At 37.8% G+C, this 23,399-nt stretch overlaps 2 protein-coding genes across 5 annotated transcripts in view; one reads left to right on the forward strand and one right to left on the reverse strand.

Moving 5' to 3' along the window:
• The first annotated feature begins 4,727 nt into the window (after positions 1-4,727).
• The window catches only part of LOC149801716 (glycosylated lysosomal membrane protein-like), a 32,879-nt gene continuing 14,207 nt past the window's right edge, over positions 4,728-23,399 (forward strand). For both annotated transcript variants that reach the window (XR_016420718.1, XM_089956009.1), the window contains exons 1-5: positions 4,728-4,859; positions 16,936-17,050; positions 17,923-18,092; positions 20,690-20,890; positions 22,905-23,123. Coding sequence is in view for 1 of the 2 variants with exons in the window: in XM_089956009.1 (XP_089812135.1) it covers positions 4,788-4,859; positions 16,936-17,050; positions 17,923-18,092; positions 20,690-20,890; positions 22,905-23,123 (777 nt within the window). In the remaining variant the exon portion in view is untranslated. The remainder of the gene's footprint in view (positions 4,860-16,935; positions 17,051-17,922; positions 18,093-20,689; positions 20,891-22,904; positions 23,124-23,399) is intronic.
• LOC149801717 (uncharacterized) lies at positions 6,467-14,871 on the reverse strand. 3 transcript variants are annotated; one of them, XM_089956008.1, is made up of 3 exons: positions 14,448-14,871; positions 7,753-13,645; positions 6,467-7,012 (listed from the first exon to the last, which is right to left on the reverse strand). In XM_089956008.1, exon 2 carries the CDS (start codon positions 12,746-12,748, stop codon positions 8,417-8,419), a length of 4,332 nt encoding a protein of 1,443 aa, XP_089812134.1. In that variant the 5' UTR covers positions 12,749-13,645; positions 14,448-14,871; the 3' UTR covers positions 6,467-7,012; positions 7,753-8,416. The 3 variants fall into 3 exon arrangements, with proteins under 3 accessions (XP_089812134.1, XP_089812133.1, XP_089812132.1); XM_089956007.1 differs by having other exon boundaries at positions 14,386-14,870; XM_089956006.1 differs by lacking the exon at positions 14,448-14,871 and having other exon boundaries at positions 7,815-14,379.

A 23,399-nucleotide genomic window follows, 5' to 3' on the forward strand; every position in this document is an offset into this window, starting at 1 on the left:
GGTTTTGTCCTTGTGGAATTGACAATCTAGCACTGCTCTCTAGAAAAGTGTGTGACATGCACGCTAAAGTAGGATAGAAAATATATTTATTTCCCCAAACATTAGCATTAAGGTCTATGGAAAAAACAATTGCTACCGTTGCAATTGGCGCATTATGCGACGGCAGATCTGGGTCTGTGCAGTTTTCAGATGGAATCACCTTATAAGCAAGTACATACTGTTTGTCTCGTAATTTTGTACATTCTCTGGATTATTTTCTTCTGGCGGGTCAGCAGGTAAAAAATAAAATTGAGTGGAATATAAGATGGGTTATTCTTATTGTCTTTTATTTATTTTTTTCTGTCCTCGATAGCTGAAATTTGGAACGGAGGAAGTATTGCCTGTTCTTCTGGCGGCATAATTACTGGTGATGCTGCAGTTTATTAATTTCGGTTTATGTCTTCATGTTTCATTAATCTATTTTGTTTCCATGCTCTCTGTCTTTTATCCTTGTCAATATATGCTATATGCTTTTTAATAGTTCACTCATTGGTTGAGCTAACTGTTTTTGCAATTTTGGCTGAAATTCTTCTACAACGATTATCTTTTATATTTGATGTGGCTGAATTTGCTGAAGAGCTTCATAAAATTTATCAATAAACCTTTTTCGTTTCTTCAAATTATCCACACAAACAAAATTACTGACACATTATAACATCTAATCATCTAATAATAATATAATATAATGAAAAATATGTTTGATAATATCAATTATTTTTGACCAGTATTAAAGCTCTCATAATGTTTTTTTCTCTTAAATCATGCACGTATCTCATTTCCTGTTTGTGCACGCCGGCATGAATTAATGTAATTAAAATGGTGCTGTATAAATTTTAACAAAAGTTATCCGTTCTGCAGTGCCAGAGTAACTTTCAGTTGCTATTCGGTTTATATTCATATTATCAAGGTCGTGAAAAAGTAAATAGCAGCCTGCATTTAATCTGACGTACTTATGATCCGATAGTTTTCTTAAAACAGTGTTTCTTTTATTGAAACATTCCAATTTCTTATGCATTATGATTATTTTCTTTTGCAAAGCGAACTCCGCAAACCCCACTTTAATTAATGGAACGTAGGGTAGGGTATACAGGGGTTCAAACAACAACTGATTTTTGGTGAATATGTCCATTGACAACTAAAGTTATAAATTGGTGATATTTTCATTATATCTTGTTCAAATTGGAAACATGGGGCAGATGAAAGAGCTACTTACTGTTTTTTCAATTGTTACAATAAATACATAAAAATGCATATGTGTTTTGTTCTGAGTCGGCGGAAAGAATGGGTTTGATATGACGTCGGGACACGTCGAGCCATTACCAAACGAGTTCATTTCCCCGACTAAGAACAAAAAGAGAATGCGGTTTTGTATTTATTATATTACCCCTCTTTTAAGCTTTTTAAATATTTTCAGCTTTACTGTATGAATACAATTCAAATTAAATTGGGATTTATAAAATTAGCGTTCATTGCGTCTGTAAATATCCACACGTGGATGTCAAAGAAGAAATATAAGTAGTTCGAATCTAGATGTGTGATACGGAAATTCGAATTGAACATCTGTATCGAACCCAAGATCGTGCATACAACATTAAATGGGTATGTAATAAAAGAAGATAACTGGTCAACAGAAAAAAAACATTATGGTGTTTATTTTGTTTGTGTCATATTGCTGTAATTTTCAGTATCACACTTGGATTGTGAGCCTTTAAAATATAAAGAAAGGTACTTTATGCGAGCTTCAATGGTATAAAACAAAGATCGAGTAGCAATATGTATTATTATTATTATTATTATTATTATTGGTAGTGGTGGTAGTGGTGTTGATATTGTTGTTGTTATTGTTGTTGGTAACTTACCAGTGACACAGGTGCGAGTCTTCCATCGTGAGCACGAGTCATGTGTGATACGGTGCTCTGGGCGAACCCAAAATTACACGCAATGCACACATTATTCATGGTAAAACAATTGTTATCAAAACTTTAATTAGAAAGTATTCGAAATACATTACTGATTTAAATAAAAGATAGCTACTCTAAATACAACAATACAACTAGACCCACCAAGTATTCATATAATATACAGAAATTATATTTCCTGATATCAACATTTCATTAATTGAGCACACACACACACACACACACACACAGAGCTTACAGAGATAATGTGTATTTGTTTACAAGTTTATTGGGGGTAACATCGTGTTCAAAGCAAGTTGTGTTACAAAATAGGTGTTCAGAGAATAAAAATATTCATTTATCGGTTTCAGATATAGAAAAATATCTTGAAATCTTTCAGAAAAGATGCAGATTTACCGATGTATGTATGTATGTATGTATGTATGTGTGTGTGTGTGTGTGTGTGTGCGTGCGTGCGTGCGTGCGTGCGTGGGCGAGCGCGCGTGTGTGTTTGTTTTGCTGCTTTTTTAAACGTATTACTCATTTTTAAATAAAACTAAACATTTAATTTAATATAAACTCTCTGGTGGAGTGCACAACTAATTAATTTGCATTTAATTTTCTTCGATTAATTTTTAATTTTTCCATATTACTAATTTTTATGAGCATTCGGTCTTACGGGCTGATTCGGACCATGTAAAATATTATTAAGTTTAGTGTTAGTTTTAGATACGAAATTTACAGCTGTTTCAAATGATATTTTTCATTATTTTCCCGGTAAGTTGAGCAATTCAAACTGCACTTAAGGAAACAAACCCACCCCCGATTTTACCTGAGTTAATGACGTTACTCCGTATAGATATGAAATGAAATAATGCAAGATCGTTTATCTTGCAACGTCAATTCAATAGTTAAATATTTTTAAAGGAGCTCGTTCACCTTGGAGCACAGTTGAAATTGTTTACCTTATATCTTGAGGAATAATACAATTACTAACACTGAAAAAATCGTGGAAACGAAGGCCGTGCAGTAACATTTTTCGCCTATACTTGTATGATATAATTCAATACAATACAATACAATACAATACAATACAATACAATACAATACAATACAATACAATACGTCTATATTCTACTGATATTTTGGACCTTGTATTAGAAAGTCATAACGTAACGACAAAGGTGGCATTATCTCTGTAGAGAGATGAAATATATTTAGTAATCTTTGTTTAAAATAATGTTATTTGTTTTCTCTCAATAAATAATGTGTAGTTTAATTTTACACAGACAACGATAATTTTGTTAGCAAATCATGAACCAGCAGTAACACACACACACACACACACACACACACACACGCATATCTGAGTATGATAAATGCTTTTGTTAGATTGTTTTTCCCCCACTAATTTTATATATAATTGTCTGCGTACATTAATGCCTCTGTTAGATTCATGTTGTTGTTTTATGGTTTAACAACAAAATAGGCTGTACATGACGGCCAGTAAAACTGGTGGAGGAAGGACCCGAGAAAAAACCTGGAAAGAGCAAACGACCCATGACAAGCTATTGGCAAACGTTCTAACGTACCAACAGACAGAGATGAGATGGCAGTGACCTGCAACTGTGATTCCCACCCAGCCAGTTCCATTTCGGTAGAATTAATCTTAATACTGTATACTGTACCATATACTAATGCATAATTATATACTATAAACGAAACTGGGATCCGGTCAGATCAATATAATATCATACGTCAACTGCACACGTTTATATTCTGCTTATCGCGCGAACCTGGCACTAATTTTAGTTTAAAAAAATGAAAAAGTTAAGAAAATGGTAGTGTTACCTCTGTGGCAAGATTAAAATATTTTGCTAATCTTTCTTTAAAGAATCGTATTTCAATTTTGTCTGAATTCCTCGTGCATCATTTAATTGTATGCTTATTGATAACACTGAACTGATTGCTGCCTTGATAATTAAATCATATTATCACCGTCTGTTTAATACTTCGTTTGACCAGTACGCCTTTACCTTAATTAATCTAACTGCAAACAATAATTGAGATCATCTGACCCAAAACTGTTTAATAAAATCCTTATTTAATATCGATATTTAATGGATTGTTAGAAATGAAATAGTTACCTTCCTTAGTATTTGCAGAATTTTAAAAGGTTAGAATGAAAATAAAATGAGCCGTTTTCAGGCTCGAGATTGTGTTTGCAAGATAAAAATTAAACGATAACAGTAAAGTACGTTTTAATATTGTGTTATTCATCAATAACTCTTTACACAATATATATATATATATATATATATATATATATATATATATATATATATATATATATATATATATATATATATATATATATATATATGGTATATATAATGTGGAGAAGAAAAAAAAACACACTGTTTGCACGAGAAATCAATATAAGTCATGGGTCAGTTTTTATACACTTACTGTTTGACAGTGTTAAAAATGAGCCATACTGGCTTAATTTAATATTTTGAAGATGTTTTTAAAGATAGTACTTAAAATAATACATTTATGTTTTCTTTATTATTAACATGCTCTCTGATGTGTATGTAAGAGCTAAAAATCACCTTTTTACATTCTCTTGCTATGCTTGCCAAAACAGTAAGAATTGCGAAAATAAACCGGGTATGTGTATTCCATTGTTTTTCCTAAAATATTTCGCACGGACTGATCTGACCGGATTTTGGTCAGAATCAGCCGTGGTCCGAATCAGCCTTCCTTCCTAAGATTTTGCTTTATGATAGTCTTGGTTGTTCTATTGTCATGTGATTAGCAATGAATCATGTGATCATGTGAGTTTTGAAAATGGCTGCCGGCGAGATGTTTTCAATATTGGTAGTGAGCAGTTTATTTTCTTCATGTCTAGCGACAAGAACGGTAAGGAATAAGATTAATTGAATGCTGAATTTGGAAGATGGCGGAAAGACTTGAGTAGGGTTTTACTAAAGAAAGTACCAATAGGTATAATATGTTTAGAGTAACTGTTTAAAACTCGCGTCATAATTGTTTCTGCATTTCCTCGTTCCAAAAGTTGCAACTGCTGTTGTAGATTCTGCAGTATTCCGATTCATGCTCTATTTTCATAACCAGTTTAATTTTATGGCATTCTAGTATTTCAGCTGTATTGTTGATGATATGTATTTCTAAGGAGATCACCCAGTTTTAGAAGTTTGATCGTGTTGTACTGTAGGGAGTTTTTCGTCTGGTCGTAGTTGATTCTTGATACTAATGTTTGTACTTCTACCTTCTTACAATCGAGAATGCAGTATCGTTCCTAAAAGGATTTCTTATTGATAGATAGATAAGACACAAACAGTTAATTCAGCATTTATTAGTACTAATATTAGTACCCTTACTCGTACCTCGTGGACAAGGTACTAACATGAGCATATAGGTGTTAATGGAGCAAGCCGGGTGTGATTCACACCCGGCGCTCTTTTAGCCTAATAATAACACTTTAAACATATTCCTTGCATATAATCCAATAAATTGAGTAGTCCTCTTATTTAATACCGGAAGTATCGAAAATCATTGTAGAAATAGTTGTAAAATCTTGTTTACCTTTTTTAGCCGATATTTTCGTTTAGATCGTCCGCCATATTATTTCAAATAATGATTACTTACGTTCTCAGCCTCGTTTGTTTGTGTGCCATATAAGGACATTGACGCCTTATTTGGAAATGTAAACAAATCGTAGTAAAAATTTGGTGCCATTTGGATCAGAAATTCTGCGCATTAAAAGTAAATATGGTTTATTGGCAACTTTGAAATTCCACCAAGAAGTGATTATTCGCACTTGATTGATAATAATATAGCGTAGAATATCCAAAATATGGTCTGGCAAGCCTTACTTAGAAAAGGGGTCATGGCGAGATTCTTGCGTTATCTGTCATGGTGGACAGGATAAGGTTAGAGTAACCATGCCAATTTATTTTATTGTGTAAGGGCTTAATAAATTCAAAATAAGCCAAACTTGTTTCACAACATGATTATACTTATGTAGTTGATTTATACACGGTTTGTTTTTCTGACTTTAGTGATGATTTTTTTTGCTCCATTACATGATATGGGATCAGTTTGTAGCCTCAACCACAACAAATCAAGTTGAGGCTACGACATCGTAGCTAAGCATTTATATACAAAGAAAACCATGTAATAAACCACAGCTTTTTCCCTCTATTCATTGCAGTGAAAGATGTGCACACTTTCATTTGCTAAAGTCGACTATTGCAGCAACTCGTCTGTATATTTGGACTAGTACTGCAATATAAGATATCTCCCTAATATTTATGTTTTTGGGAGGAGCACCAGAGGTCTTGCTAGGATTTTAAAACTAGGCATCCTGGACTCCTATTTTGTGAAAAACAAAAGTCCCACCAGCAAAAGTTGTAGTCCCCAACCAGAAGCATATTGGGCATACCTGAAGTGGCTACATTTCCAGATGAGAAGAACCAGTGTGTGGGGGTGTAGTGGTTGTCTAGGGGTGGGGTTCTTCTTATAGACTTTAACGAATTATGAGAAGTTCCCCTGGTCCTTATTCAGAAGGTTAATTCTGGACACTATATTATTTATTGACTAAATATATTTATGGCTACGAGCCCCCAGTCAGCAATGCCGACAGTTAAATTAAAAGAAATACAAAGATGAAATTTAAACAATAACAATTTAATAAATGAAATTTAAAAGAATTTAAAGTAATCAATGTCTCTCTTTCACCCAATGATCCCTTTGATCATCATTTGAGTTCACAGTGTGAGGAGATTTTTCCCTTCTTGAGTGCTACTCATCTAAATCTCTTCGTTCCCTTGTCTTTCTCTCCTTTCGTGATCTCCACTTCCGCTTCCTCTTCTATAATCCTTGTTCCTTGCCGTTATCTTGACTTCCGGTTCCTCTTCTAGTATCCGGAACCCTTGACGATATCCCTTGAGGTCACCCGAAATTCACTCGGTATCTCTCACCGTCACCCGAAATTCTCTGAACTTCTCTCGTCCCCGAAATTCTCTGAAATTCTTTCGTCCCCCGAAAGCTTCCTGTTGAAAGGTATAATGCATTAGCATAGGGTTATAAAAATCTTCCCTCACACTACGTCACTGAACTGAACCATCAGTTTAAGGCGGGACATTTGGGTCGCGCATGCGCACACATCGAAATTCCCATACACTTCCGCCGCTTACAAAAATGGCGCCATAACACAATCACACAAAGGATTCAAATATCTACATACTGAGCCCTATCAGTATATACATACAAAATATTTTAAATATGATTGTACTAAAATATTACTACGATTAGTAATATGACTATCTATATATTTATATATATTTATATATATTTCCTACACAAGCGTACCAAATCCACAATATTCACATTCAAATGGTGATAAACGGCAATCCGTTACTCAATGGCAAAATCTATCATTACGTAAACAAATTTCTTGTCTACCAAAATATAACTACGCAAAGAATTACAATATTAATTCTTATAGCGGCTAGCGAGCAATACAATTCTTCACAAATACAAATCGTCCTTTCAAAAGGGCGTAAACGTAATAATCCACGAAATAATATGCACACATATTACTAGCGAAAGAAGAGAACATTTTCGCCTCACAAATAAGGTGTACATAGTAACATTATGAATAATGATGCAACGAATCAACATCGTAATCAATCGTAAACAAAAGTACTAGCTAAAGTCATGAAAAAAATGCAAAATATTAAGGTCATAATTAACTAATCATACTTCAATACAAAGTAAAATGTATACATACGACAAATTCTCTTCAATTAACAGCAGTCGTATCAAGCAGAATCAACGTAACATCAAACTTACCTGATCGAAGCTATTTCATGAATTTCCTAAATTCCGCCAATTTTTACGAATGGCTAACGGAGTGTGTGTCACTGCGACTCTTAAACACCAACTGACGAATTTCAGGCTTGTACAAGTCTTATGTCAATTTCTCGAATCAAGTCCCACCTACAACGCATCCCGATTGGATGGCGACGGACTCTGGTCATTTGATCGAACTGTCAATCATAAAAATGTCAGTCTGTGTGTCCCCATGTACTGTCCAGCCTACCATTGTCGGCTTCCGGCTCTTTGAAGTTGTCTACGTCACGTGTTCCCATGTACAAAGATTCCCGCCAGATTTCCACTCAAGAGCTCAAACAAAGACTGGGTTACGTAAGACGATTAGCCAACTTAGGCACTTGGAAAAACAAAGCTTACCTGGCCCCACTTACAGACTTATAAATACATGTATAATACAAGGGGTTGGGGTAAAACATCACATCCCCCCACGCTTGAGAATAAAATCAGGATTTTATTCACTCAAACTAAAAAAGCAAAAGTGTTACACGATATAAAGAACAAAATCAGCAAAATGAACTAAATGCTAAACCGAGTATGAACACGAAAATATAACAAATGATCTATATCATTTCGGCGCTTCTACTCATGAAATCTGCGCCTACGTTTTCAGATCCTTTCACGTATCTGATCTGCATCTGGTACTGCTGTAAAAACAGCGACCATCGCATCAATCGACCATTGGACAACTTTGCCTGCGCCAGATAGGCGAGTGGTTGGTGGTCGGTCTCCAATATGAACTTACGTCCATATAGGTATCGCTCGAACCGTGATATGCCGAACACGATTCCAAGACATTCCCTCTCCGATACTGAGTAATTCTTCTCGGCAGCAGACAACTTCCGGCTGCCGTATGCGACAGGAAAAAGTGTCTTGTCATGCTCCTGGAGCAGTACTGCTCCCAGTCCCGTGTCGCATGCATCGGTGCGCAGAACGAATTCTTTATCCAAGTCCGGTAGACGAACAACTGCGTCGGATGTAAGTCTATCCTTTAGCGTTTGGAATGCGTGCTCACACGCATCTGTCCAAACGAACTTACTCGGGGTCCGTTTCTTGGTTAGGTCAGACAACGGGCCCGCAATCGCGCTGAAATTAGCGACATACCTCCGGTAATATCCGGCCAGTCCCAGGAATGACCTCACTTCCGTTTTCGTGGTGGGGCGTGCGGCGTTTCTCAACTGCTCCACCTTCGACTTCTCTGGAGACAGCGTGCCTTGGCTCAGGGTATGTCCTAAATAGTCTAATGTCCTGAAACCAAGGTGACATTTGGAAGGGCGGGCTGTCAAGCCCTCCTGACGTAGCCGCTCCAAAACGTCAGCTAACAGAGCGAGGTGTTCACCCCATGTCTCTGTAGCTAACAAGAGGTCATCCATGAAGTTGTGGACACCCCTATCGCGCAAGGGCTCCAACAACTTCCGCATCATTCTGGTAAAGACGCTGGGCGCGTTTTGTACCCCGAACGGCATCACCAACCATTGGTATGTCCCGTCGGGAGTAGCAAAAGCAAGCTTCGGTCGGTCTTCTTTCCTTACCGGAATTTGCCAATACCCCTTGGACAAATCCAGTTTGGAAAAATATTTCGCTTTCGAGACCGAAGCGAAGATATGTTCGGGGTCAGGTAGCATTTCAACTTGAAATTCTGTCACCTGATTCAGCTTCCGGTAGTCGACGCAGAACCGATGGGTGCCGTCCTTCTTCTGCACTAAGACTACTGGTGAGCTGTACGGAGAGTCGGCAGGTTCGATTACTCCCAGAGCAATCATCTGCTCGATTTCTTCCCTTACAACTTGTCGTTTCGCGTGGGGCAAGGGGTAGGGTTTACGCTGAACTGGTCGGTCGTCCACCATCTTTAACCCGAACTCGACAAGCGTCGTCCTCCCGGGTTTTTCTGTTAGCACGTCGGAATATCCGGCCAGCAAGGTCTCTATCTCGTTCCGCTGCCCTTCAGTTAACATGGGGTCACACTCCACGTCCGACGGAGTCTCGGCCCTCGTTAATGGACAGCTCGGGACAGTGTTAGCACCTTCCGTATCGCCTTCGATATCCTCGGTGACTATCGCTGCGACAACAAAATCGCTGGCGGTCTCCCTTTCCCGGTACCTCTTGAGCAAATTGGCATGGTACAATTTCTCTTTCGTCGGTAGCTGTATCCGGTAGGTTTGACCTCCGACCTTCTTGGTGACGACGTATGGACCCCTCCAGGAAACTTGCAACTTGTTGTGTTCCTGGGGCAACAACAACAACACTTTGTCCCCTACCTCAAACTGACGTGGTTTTGCGCGCTTATTGTAATTTTTCGCCTGTTGCGCCTTAGCTCGTTTGAGATTTTCTTGCGCGAGAGAACAAACCTCTTCCAGTTTGTTGCGCAAGTCCGCGACGTACTGGTAGGTAGTGCGTACTTCCTCTACAGCGTGGTCGTCTGTCCACAGCTGTCTCAGTACGGCGATTGGGCCGCGTACGGTTCTCCCGTACAAGAGTTCAAAGGGAGAGAACCCCAAACTCGCTTGCGGTACTTCCCGGTATGCAAAAAGCATGGCCGGAATATACCGGTCCCAATCCTTGGGGCGGCCTTCGCACAATTTCTTGAGCGTGTTTTTCAAGGTCCCATTAAACCGTTCGACCAATCCGTTACATTGGGGGTGATACGGTGTAGTCGTGAGGTGTTTAATCGACATGAGACGATTCACCTCCGCCATCACACGACTCATAAATTGTGTTCCTTGATCGGTCAAGATCTCGTCGGGCACTCCGACTCTTGACCAGATCGCAAACAGAGCTTCCGCGACGGTTTCCGTGTCAATGTTACGCAACGCAACGGCCTCCGGATAGCGTGTAGCATAATCGACAACCGTTAAAATATATCGATTTCCGTGCGCAGACGCGGGTTTTATCGGTCCGATTAAATCCACGGCAACACGTCTAAATGGTTCATCGATAAGGGGCGTACTCCCCAAAGGGATGGGTCGCTGATCCGTTTTCGGTGCCATTCTCTGGCATTTGTCACAGGAGAGACAGAACCGTTTTACGTCTCCCTGGACCCCTGGCCAGTAAAACTCTTTTACAAGACGGTCACGCGTCTTAGCAATTCCCATGTGTCCACCCATGAGACTCTCGTGTGCAAGTTTCAGTACTTCGCAACGCTTTTCCTTTGGCACGACGACTTGCTTGAAGTGTTCGTTGTGTTTCCTGGCGTGGCGATACAAGATTCCCTTCTTGTAGACAAACTTCACCGCGCCGTTCGGAGTTTCCCTTTCTGTTCCCGCTTCTGCGTGTTTGTGCAACTGCGCCAGAGTTGCGTCCTCCTGTTGCAGCTTCCTTAACTCCGCTGGAATAACATTACTAACCGGTGTCGATGTAACTTGGATTGGCTTTTGTTTCGGCTGTCGACTCATGGCCCTGGTTTCAACAGCACTCACTGGCATAGGTGTGCAGGTTTCGGGGTTCGGCTGGGGTAACACATAACGGCAACCCAATATGACGTCATGGGATAGCCCCTCCAAGCAAGCAGCTTCAATTTTCCCCTTCACGTATGGTGAATCGAGGTCAATGACAGCTACTGGTAATGAGTCACGCGCGCAGTTCGCGTACTGAACTTCTATTACCTCCCCTGTATAGTCCTCCGGCTTGACATATTTCTTGTCGACAAGCGCGGGGACGCTGCACCCAGTGTCATACAAGATGGTGGCGCCTTCACCATTGACAGTTGCGGCCGCAAGGTTGGCTGGGTTGCGACTCGCTTCCGGCACACCTTCCTTCTTAGCTACGACATTCACCTGGGTCTGCCTGCCCTTGGGACAGTCCCTGGCAAAATGCCCCAGGCGCTTGCAATTAAAACATGTCGGCGGCCCTCGCCGACTTGCAAGTCCTGGTTTCGTGGGTGAGGCCTGTCCAGGTCGATAGGCGGCAGCCCTACCTGTAGGTGCCCCTCCGACCTTCCCGTCGCCCTGACGGTTACGGACAGCCGGCTCAACCTCCCCCATACGACGCGACTCAGAGGGTCGGGGTCGGTCAGCAACCCCGGAACCTCCACTCTTCGAGTGCGCCTGCTCGTATCGCTCCGCCATGTTAGCGATCTCTTCGAGCGTCCGGTGTTCTCTTTCTGCTAAGAAAACTGTCAACTCGCGACGGTAAGTACCCAGGACATGTTCCTTGAGTATTACCTCGCGTAGCCCTTCGTACGTGCGTTCGACTTCGGCCATTTTCATCCACTTCTCAAATAAACCTCGAACACGGTTGTGGAATTGAGAGTGGGTCTCTGTTACCTTTTTCACCGAGTCCCGGAAAAGTTTCCGGTAAGTCTCGGCGGTCAGCCGATAATGGCAGAGAAGCGCCTTCTTGAGGGCAGTGTAGTCATCAGCCGCTTCTGCGGTTAAGCCGTGGTAGACTTCCCGAGCTGCACCTTGCAAAAAGGCTGAGACATTAATGGCCCAGTGCTGTTCAGGGACCTGATGAGCGCGTGCGAGTTTCTCAAACTGGACGAGAAAATCGTCAATAGCCTCCTCCCTATCATTGAAGCGTGACATGTTGATCTGGACTATCCGGTGGTCGATGAAAGGTCGGCCGGTTGTTCCAGAGCTTGTACTGGCGTCGTCCCGTCCGTTGGTCCTAACTTCAACTCTGACCTTTTCCATCTCCAGAGTGTGAGCGAGTCTGGCTAGCTCCAGCTCTTTCTGGGCGTCTCGGTCCGCTGCTTCTCGGTCCGCGGCTATCTTGGCTAACTCTTGGTCCGCTGCTATCTTGGCTAGTTCTCTCTGGGCTTCTCTTTCCGCTGCTTTTTCGGCCTTCCATTCCTTGATCCTTTCTTCTATAAAGGTTGCCAGGCGATCTCCCTCGTATCCAAGATCTTCCGACCCCATGGCGCGGTATTCCTTTATCATTTGTCGTTCGGTAGCCATTATATTAATGTAAAGTGATACCTTGTCTCAAAATTCAAACAATATACAGATATTTGTAATACCAGTTTAAATACTTACCTGTCGACAACAACTAGTTTCGTTCAGGTAAGATATTTGTTCGATATCTGCTTCACACGTACTGCTATGAATGGAAGATCTACAAAGCCTGCACATATGACAATAAAAATACAAGATGAGAAAATCACAAAATTTCAAATACAAAGAATGGAAAATATCTCACACTGTTCACTAATACTTCTACCAATAACTTTAAGTCCCAAAATAATATATATGTCTAATTCATATCCCGGACGAAGCGCCCACTGTGGGGGTGTAGTGGTTGTCTAGGGGTGGGGTTCTTCTTATAGACTTTAACGAATTATGAGAAGTTCCCCTGGTCCTTATTCAGAAGGTTAATTCTGGACACTATATTATTTATTGACTAAATATATTTATGGCTACGAGCCCCCAGTCAGCAATGCCGACAGTTAAATTAAAAGAAATACAAAGATGAAATTTAAACAATAACAATTTAATAAATGAAATTTAAAAGAATTTAAAGTAATCAATGTCTCTCTTTCACCCAATGATCCCTTTGATCATCATTTGAGTTCACAGTGTGAGGAGATTTTTCCCTTCTTGAGTGCTACTCATCTAAATCTCTTCGTTCCCTTGTCTTTCTCTCCTTTCGTGATCTCCACTTCCGCTTCCTCTTCTATAATCCTTGTTCCTTGCCGTTATCTTGACTTCCGGTTCCTCTTCTAGTATCCGGAACCCTTGACGATATCCCTTGAGGTCACCCGAAATTCACTCGGTATCTCTCACCGTCACCCGAAATTCTCTGAACTTCTCTCGTCCCCGAAATTCTCTGAAATTCTTTCGTCCCCCGAAAGCTTCCTGTTGAAAGGTATAATGCATTAGCATAGGGTTATAAAAATCTTCCCTCACACTACGTCACTGAACTGAACCATCAGTTTAAGGCGGGACATTTGGGTCGCGCATGCGCACACATCGAAATTCCCATACACTTCCGCCGCTTACAAAAATGGCGCCATAACACAATCACACAAAGGATTCAAATATCTACATACTGAGCCCTATCAGTATATACATACAAAATATTTTAAATATGATTGTACTAAAATATTACTACGATTAGTAATATGACTATCTATATATTTATATATATTTATATATATTTCCTACACAAGCGTACCAAATCCACAATATTCACATTCAAATGGTGATAAACGGCAATCCGTTACTCAATGGCAAAATCTATCATTACGTAAACAAATTTCTTGTCTACCAAAATATAACTACGCAAAGAATTACAATATTAATTCTTATAGCGGCTAGCGAGCAATACAATTCTTCACAAATACAAATCGTCCTTTCAAAAGGGCGTAAACGTAATAATCCACGAAATAATATGCACACATATTACTAGCGAAAGAAGAGAACATTTTCGCCTCACAAATAAGGTGTACATAGTAACATTATGAATAATGATGCAACGAATCAACATCGTAATCAATCGTAAACAAAAGTACTAGCTAAAGTCATGAAAAAAATGCAAAATATTAAGGTCATAATTAACTAATCATACTTCAATACAAAGTAAAATGTATACATACGACAAATTCTCTTCAATTAACAGCAGTCGTATCAAGCAGAATCAACGTAACATCAAACTTACCTGATCGAAGCTATTTCATGAATTTCCTAAATTCCGCCAATTTTTACGAATGGCTAACGGAGTGTGTGTCACTGCGACTCTTAAACACCAACTGACGAATTTCAGGCTTGTACAAGTCTTATGTCAATTTCTCGAATCAAGTCCCACCTACAACGCATCCCGATTGGATGGCGACGGACTCTGGTCATTTGATCGAACTGTCAATCATAAAAATGTCAGTCTGTGTGTCCCCATGTACTGTCCAGCCTACCATTGTCGGCTTCCGGCTCTTTGAAGTTGTCTACGTCACGTGTTCCCATGTACAAAGATTCCCGCCAGATTTCCACTCAAGAGCTCAAACAAAGACTGGGTTACGTAAGACGATTAGCCAACTTAGGCACTTGGAAAAACAAAGCTTACCTGGCTCCACTTACAGACTTATAAATACATGTATAATACAAGGGGTTGGGGTAAAACATCACACAGTGGTTGTCATTGAATTTAATTTTATAACTTCTGTACACCACTGACATATAGCTCTTGTTTGTCCATTAGAGTGAGAGTGAATTATGACAGGCCAAGGAAAGGTCTTATTCCAAGCTCTAAGCATTATACTCTTTGTTACATCTGGCTATAATGTTCCATGCAAACTATCAGTTCTAGCAACTTTAGCACTCTGCTGAATCTCATTACAGTCTTTGTCAGTTTGCCCAAAATACATATCCAAATTTGAAAACAGCAATTATGTCAAACTCTCAACATGTCTTGATTTCAAGGTCACATATACTACTTATTCAGCTACACTTTGAAATGAACACGATAGTGAAAGCTTAAGTTGTTCATTTGATATACTCTTATACACAAGTACATCACTGGGTCTTTCTGCCTCTGAATTCACTCATTGTAAATATCAGCACATTTTCTCACCACTCAGCAACTAGTTGAAGTCTTTGAACTTGCCACCAAACTATTGGATCACGTTTTTCTGATGTACTCTTACAATGACAACATGTACATCTGGGGGTCTTTCAGCCACTGAATTTTTTCATTGTAAATATCAGCATAGCTAAAATTGATCAACACATTTTCCCATGCAGCAGGTGGTTGAAGCAGGACTGGCAAGCCCTTGAATTTGCTGTCCAGCAATTGCATGCATACAGAGGACTTCTGCTTAATAAGTGGATTTCTGTATATGACAGTGTGAATTGTTCTGTATTTTTCAAAACATACCTTTAAAATGCTATACCATAATGGCATTCAAAACAATCTTGTTGTCCTTATAAAGATTCCTAACAATATCTAAATCTTATTATTATTATTTTTTACATTTGTAAAATTATAAAACCTATTCATAGATTTTATTGTATATTTCTTTTCTCTTTAGAAAAAAGACATTTTTGTTTGTTTAGCCCTAAACTGAATAAAATGACCCATTGATGTAATAAAATGCTATAAAAAATGAGCTTGAATTTAAAAAAATCCTAAGATATTTAAAATACCTGTATTTAATTTTTTGGGTGGATTTGATTATGGCTAAAAAGTAAGGCCAAGTGGTAAAAACAATTTTTGGGGACAAAATCACTGGCAACAATCCTGAGTTGCATTCCAGTAAACGGGGCACCAAGTGACTGAGTGGTCTAAAGTGCTGTCTGTTACGGATCACTGCCATCTCACCTCTGTCTGTGTGGGTTTGAGTCTCGGATTCAGACAATGTGGGTATGTAGGAAAGCTTGCCAGTATCTTCTCGTGGGTCGGTGGTTATTTCTGGGGGTTTTCCTGGGTTCTTCATCCACTATTAATACTGGCTGCCATGTATAGCCTATCGTGTGCTGAAAAATGGCATTAAACCCTACAACAACAACATTCCAGTAAACAAGCTGATAGTTAGTTCTTTGACATTGCTTCTCTGGTTGATGGTCTTTAATTCAGGGTTTTAGCTGTACTGGCTTATGAGCATAGCGACACCAACAAGTATGAATTGATTTTTATCATTTAACATAGTTTGTGGATATATCAGAAAAGTCTTTATTTGATGCCACTTCAGTAACTTGTGTTTGATATTTTTTCAGAAAGTAATATTTGGATTTTTAACCAGTCTTGTGAGTTTATCTTGGCTTTAAGTTTTGCATTCTTTTATCTGTGATATCAAGTTCAAGGTCATACTCCATAACAACTTTTTACTTCACTTACATTTAACCGTTGAACAAAATAACTCATGTGTGTAAGAAAAGTTGTTGGCATTTCTAAAGAATATCAAGAATGTCAGTCGTAAGTAGTTCAAAGAATAAAAGGATTCATCTAAATTCTTTGTGGCCAGGAGATCATTAATTTCTTTGTGAGCCTCTTGTATGCCAAAAATTATCCCTATGGGATAGAAAAAAAATCAGCAAATAATGTTAATAAAATGTATGAGCCCTGATAATATCAGTTTGCATATAGAAACACATATTATTTAGTTTTGCATGAATTGTTTGATATCACTAAATTTATTATTTGTTTATTTTTACAGTTAAAAACAGAGATCCTTACAGATCCCAATTGTACAAAACCATGTAGGACTGAAATTGGTCACATCCAGGCAACCGGTCAAGATGATACCCTTCACTACCTCATTACAGATATTGGTAAAGTCACTTTGTACGAACTGCAAATCACAAAGACCCAGATCTGTTATCGCATAATGTGCCGATAGAGCTGTGTCTGTGCAGTTTGCTAGGAATAATCAGTAGAACAAACAACACCCTAATCTGTGAGTACATTATTCTACGGCAGATCAGGATGTTTGTTGTTTATAGTTTGAGTTATAAGCAAGAATATACAGTAATGATTGTATACAGTATCTCCTCGCTGATAAGACCAGAGTTCCAGAAGAATCCCACTGGTTTTAAGAGGAATTCCACTGGAAAGATTTGGAATCTGAAATTCTACTGGAATGCTTTTGTACCCACAGGAATTCTGTTGGTATCCCAGAGTCCAAGTGGAATCCTTCTGGAATGCACTTGTACATGTCAGAATTCTGCTGCATTGGTTTTATACCTACTTGAGTTCCATTGGTATTTCAGGGTTCAAGTGAATCCCTCTGGAATGCACTTGTACATGTCAGAATTCTGCTGGATTGGTTTTATACCTACGTAAGTTATATGTTTCTGAAATAACAATGAATGTTAACCTATCTTCCAGATTATTATAAAGCAATTTTAGTAAATTAATTATAGTTTGAGTTTCAGTATTGTAGTATTTTGCATTTGTTGTTTTCTCATACAATCTGTATACAAAATGTTAGCAAAAATAGGTCTTGGAAATCAATATTTGTGATCTTTGAAAGTTTGGGAAAAGTCTTTGAATTTATCATTCAGAGTTCAGTATGAACCCTGATTTAGTTTGTTACATATATGTGAAGGAAATTCTCTGCAGTTAATTCAGTGTTTTTTGACACTTAATACATTCTTGTAGCTGTAAAATATTATGGTAATTTGTCCCTTTTGTTTATTTTCAGGTATCCCTACCATATATGTTTTAAGAACAAATACCATAAGTGAAGCTAATTCAATAGTGAATGTAGACTGGAATAAGCTGACATCAGAAAATACAACAGAACGTTCAGAAGCAATAACATTTCCTAAAGATGTACAGATATTTTATTCTTATGCAGCCATGTTCACAAGGGTAAGCTCATGTCAAGATCATTCATTAAAGTATGGAACTAGCATTTGATGCCATCACGTAGTTTAGAGTGATCAAATTTGCCGTTATTTGCCTTTGTCTGGAGAAATATGCTGTCAAATTCAGACAATAAGTTTAAAATGAAATATCTTTTTTGTATAATTGGGCCTAACTATGTTTTAATAAATGTATCTGCATAAAATATGGGCATATGGTTCAGAATAAAATGTGTTACATATCAGATAAGATTTTACGAAAGTATCGTACTTATTTTAAGTTGTCCATGTTAATTAATTTTAAAACACCAGATATGGGGCAATTTGTTTCCATAGACTGTAAGACAATAGGATTTTGTCCTTGAGTATTTTTAACAATATTGAAAATATCCAGCTTATGTTATGATTGATAACAGAGACAACAAAGAGTCAATCTTATTTGTTGTATTAGACATTAAGATCAGTATATGAAAACTGTAGTCATTAACAAGAATGAAAATTGTGATATTTATTGTACATTTAACTGTCTTCTCTTTAAGAGAAAAATGATACTTTTTAAATATATTGTCAATATCTGGGATTAGTTTTGTGTGTGATTTGAATTTTTAACATAGCTATAAAAAAATTCAGTCATATCACTGTGATGTCTGCAGTGTGGCAGTTTATAGTGATATCTAGTACTGGGACTGCATACCACAGACATGTAGCATCATTTCCCACTCTGTCACATTATCCTGACTACCTGGCTGACCAGTCCAAACATTAACCTCTTAATGCTGAGGACGTAGCAAGGCAGCTGTTAGTACTATTTTTGTAAGTCTTTGATAGTACTCTGCTAGGTTTCAAACGCATGACCTCCTGCTTCCATGACAGATGCTCCAACCACTGGCCACCAGAGTGGCCGGATTAGTTTTGTGTCAAAATTACACTGGTTCATTAGGATGGATCTTTACTGGAATTAAATGAGTGTAAATGGTTTGAAGTTACTTAAAGTTCATGATCCTTTGTGGATATTGGATGCCAGTCCTTTGCATGTAAATACCAGACCTTATGTAGCATTGGGCTAACTGGAGCATTCCAGGGTTGGTGCTGGCTTTAAAAAAGTTGTCACCCCAAAAATTGCCAACCTCAATATTTTGTTGCCAAATTTTCAAAAATTGCTGCCATTTTTGTAATACAGTACTACCCTTTTATCTTGACATTGTTGTGACCAAGGTAATACTGTAGACATAAGTTTATGTTTTGACAGGTGTTGAGGGGTGACCTATTGTTTGTGACTTTGATTTAAACAGAAATTCTGATTAAATGAAGACAAAACTAGTCAGAAATCTACCTGTTTATTGAGAACTTACATTTGTATAGTACACTCCACAATGTATTAAGTAATGTACATGTATAGGAAGAATCCATGAATTCGAGTATTAGATCATGTTAGAAAATTCATGGATCACATCCTGTTAGAAAACACAATTAACATGTATATATAAATATCATAGACCTCATTTGAACTATATCTCATTGTCAACAAACATGTCACTAAACAATTCACTTAGATATTCATTGTCCCCAGTAACACATAACTGTATAGTTGTTTATATGCTACATGTACATGTACTTAAATTGACCTTGATTTTGGTCAGCTGGAGACAACTGTCATCTTGCCGAGACTACCAAGGTTATGAGGCTATTTGTAGGGAAATTAAAACATGTGAACAATTTGAAAACTTTAACAAATATCCTTGCAAGATGTCCCATCTTCAGTTAATGGTGGCTGCCATTGGTAGTGATTGTACACATAAACTGTTTTCTTGCAACCAAGAAACTTTCACGGCATCCAGTCAGTATGGAAAATGGAACAATCGGTCGAATTTCATTGCTTTTACTTACGTTTGGTGCTGAAATCCTTTGATGAAAGACCATTTGTTTTTATTGAAGATTGTAGTCAGCTTGCTTTGATGAAGGCACCTTCTTTGGAGGACCAGACAAATACCCGTTTGTTATTGCTGTGGTAACATCTTATAATTGTAGAACTTTGATTGGGACAGAATTTTGTTTTTCATTTGCTTAGTATTTATACAGAATGATTAGTGCTTACGATGTAATCAGTTTTCTTCCAGGTTTTCACAAAACTATTTTTTCTGGCACATTTTTAAAAAAAACCAAAGAATTAGCCATCATTTGGTCAATTATAGTCCTTCCTGTTCCCACCTTCAGAGATGGTCAATTGTAACTAATCCTGTTGCATGGATATTTGAGTTAGCTCGATCCCTGGCATTCTTATAGAAAAATGTCTGGCATCAAGGTTTACATCAACAGCCTGGTTGGGACTCCAGAATGGAACGTTTTACCCAGAATATTCCCATGCCAACCGTAAAGGCTAACTGCCTCTCTGTTTTTGTATATTTGTTTGCTATAGTGTGAATGATAAATCATAATTTCAAGACAATTTTATGTTTAATTGTCCTGTTTATATTATGGTCTTACACAAACTGTTATGCTGCATTCAGCTTTGATGGAACATATTTATTGAATTCAGCAGTCACAGACATTGTTCTCAGTGGTTGTTTCAATTTGAAACTATTTCAGTTTTTATCTTTTTTTCAGATGTACGAGTACAATGATACATTAGATGATGCTGATATTACTAAATATAATGTGAACAATACAAAATGGAATGTTTATAATTTTGCTGACTTCGATTGGGATGACCTTTCCAATGCATCGGATGTTAATAGCAATGTCATTAATTTCATGGTTTCCAGTAACATGAGCAAGTTGCTTGGGAATGGAACAATAAGTTTGAAGGTACGAGAGATTGTTGTTCTGTTGCCTCTGATAGCATGTTGTAGAATTAGTTAATACTAAAATGAAAACCATAGTGAACTAATACAAGACATCAGCTGTTCAAAAAGCATAAATGCTGTGAAAAACATAGCGATTTGTTTATACTCAGCAGGGATTTACAAATCTCTTGCCTGTCTCTCAGGACAAGTCTAATTTAGCACTGGCAAGCTCAAATTTCTAATGTGCTTGCATTTGGGCATGTCCAAAATATTGAGAGACAGAGAGTGAGAAAGAGACAGTGTTTGGTTATTACTGCTTTATGTTCCACAAGTTTTATACCATGCAATCTTGACACTATTCATATATTGATACTTTTATTTAGTCTTTATCTGTGCTGCATTTTTTCTTTACATATCTAGCCAGAGTTTTTCTCATCTATCGTATATCATTTCCATCTTGTATTCATTGTCAAGGCTAGTCTCCTATTTTGTTGCTTAAACTTGAATATTTATTTCTTAAGCATGTTTTCACAAATTAGGAATAGATATTTAAATTTTAATTGATCAGGTACATTTTAATCATAATTTTTGTACATATCCTGGATTTGCAGACTTTCAGCTTCTAACATGACCTTGGGCAGTTTGTGAGCATTACTGACTCTAAAACAATTGGCTTGTCAAAGATTATTATGATGCATGTCTCAGATTTAAAGGGGAGTAGGTGTTTGTGTGTGAGTGCTGTGTGATTTGGATTTTTAACATAGCTTTAACAATTTTTCAGTCATATCACTACGATGTCTACAGTGTGGCAGTTTATAGTGATGTCTAGCACTGGGGCATCATGCACCCATTCACATTATGCTGACACATGTGTTATGTACATGTATATTTTTGGTTTTAAGGTGCCAAGAAAGATGACAAGAAAAGAAAAATTAAAATATTACACAATTAAAAAAAATATTTCATATTTTATCTTATATTTTTCATTCTTGTGTGGATATTGTATTTTCCAAGGGCAGGTTAAATTTTGGAGTCAGCTTGCACTGGGAAGTCTGACTTTTATAAAAGTTGTAAAATCTTTTGCTGTTAGCAATATTTTCAACATGATTCAACTGACATTAAGTCATGACAAGTCTGAGTTCAACTGACATTAAGTCATGACAAGTCTGAGTTCAACTGACATTAAGTCATGACAAGTCAGTTTTCATTTAAATCATTTTTGAAGGTGTTGTGGGTTATACTCAAGTGCTTATTTAACAATAACTGCTATTTATTTGTGGATGATGCTTAGCTGCTTTTGAACAGGACAGGGTCATTGTGCGGTCACCCTTGTCTCTGATGAGGCCAGGCCACCGACTCTTGCTGTTGCTGTGGAACTCTACAGACCATGTCACATATTGTGAACAAATGTCCATTGACAATGTTCCCCAGTGGATTGCAGGCTCTGCACCTTGCTGAGGATGATGCTGTTAAATGGCTGTTAATAATTTTAAAATGGTCAAATTAGTCTTAAAAAGCAAGTCCTGTGGCATTATAGAACTTTTAAAATGTGTGATGAAGGCAAAGTGGCAACACAAATTAAGGTGTAATGGGGCTGAAAAGGCATATGGCAACAATAAAGCGTACATGACCCCATCACTTGTATATTATAGTGTTTATACTGTTGGTTATTGTGAGCAAGACCAAAATACCATGGGACTAGCTTGCAACTCCCATGTTCTTTGGTCAAGACCACTGTATCCAGTAGAACAAGTACTATCATTTATTTATTATGTACCACAATTTATTAAATAATAGATTGTATTTAAAATACTTTCAATAAAGTTAACATGAATACAAATTCATTTCAAGAGAAATCTTCTTATAATTATTTGTTTTACTGAATTGCACATATTAAGTAAACAGTAAACTTTTAAAGGAGTATATATTTTAAATTATTTTTGCAGAATTCTTGTATTTTTGAATTAGGGAGAGGTTCATAATTCGAGATAATCTATCTCTGGAATGGTGGAATACATATATTACTTCCCTTTCAGATTCAAGCATTTGATCATGGTGACAGGGAAAATCAGCTACCTCATCTACAGTACACAGAGAACATAGTTCTGTTTGACCTGGTTATTAGTCATATATCGACCAACCTGTCAGCTTCCAGATTTGTGGTGGAGATGATTCTTTATAGTAATTCCACTGATGACATGAAAATTGACACCACTGCATCCATTGATGATGAATACACACCTGGGGTTTTTAAGGTTTGTATAAAAAATACTGTGATTTCGCATTTAAAAATATAAAAAAGTACTTTATTCTAAGGATATGGTATATACTCGCATGTAAAGACGAGTCCAGCTGCAAACTGCCCAGTTATGGCATTGCTTAATGCGCTGGTAGATCAGGGTCTGTGCAGATTGATGGGAGTAATCAGTTGAACAAAACAGCTTTGACCCTGATCTGCAGATGCATTATGCTACGATAGATCAGGATCTTTGGTGTTATTATAAGTCTTTGGTATGACTTGGTCAGGGTTC

This window comes from Sinohyriopsis cumingii, chromosome 4, assembly GCF_028554795.1.
Source record: "Sinohyriopsis cumingii isolate HCF-2022 chromosome 4, ASM2855479v2, whole genome shotgun sequence".
Lineage (NCBI taxonomy): Eukaryota > Metazoa > Mollusca > Bivalvia > Unionida > Unionidae > Sinohyriopsis > Sinohyriopsis cumingii.

What these genes read in the sequence shown, in the direction of transcription:
- LOC149801717 (XM_089956008.1), bottom strand. Translation starts at nt 12,748, where the DNA reads ATGGCTACCGAACGACAAATGATAAAGGAATACCGCGCCATGGGGTCG.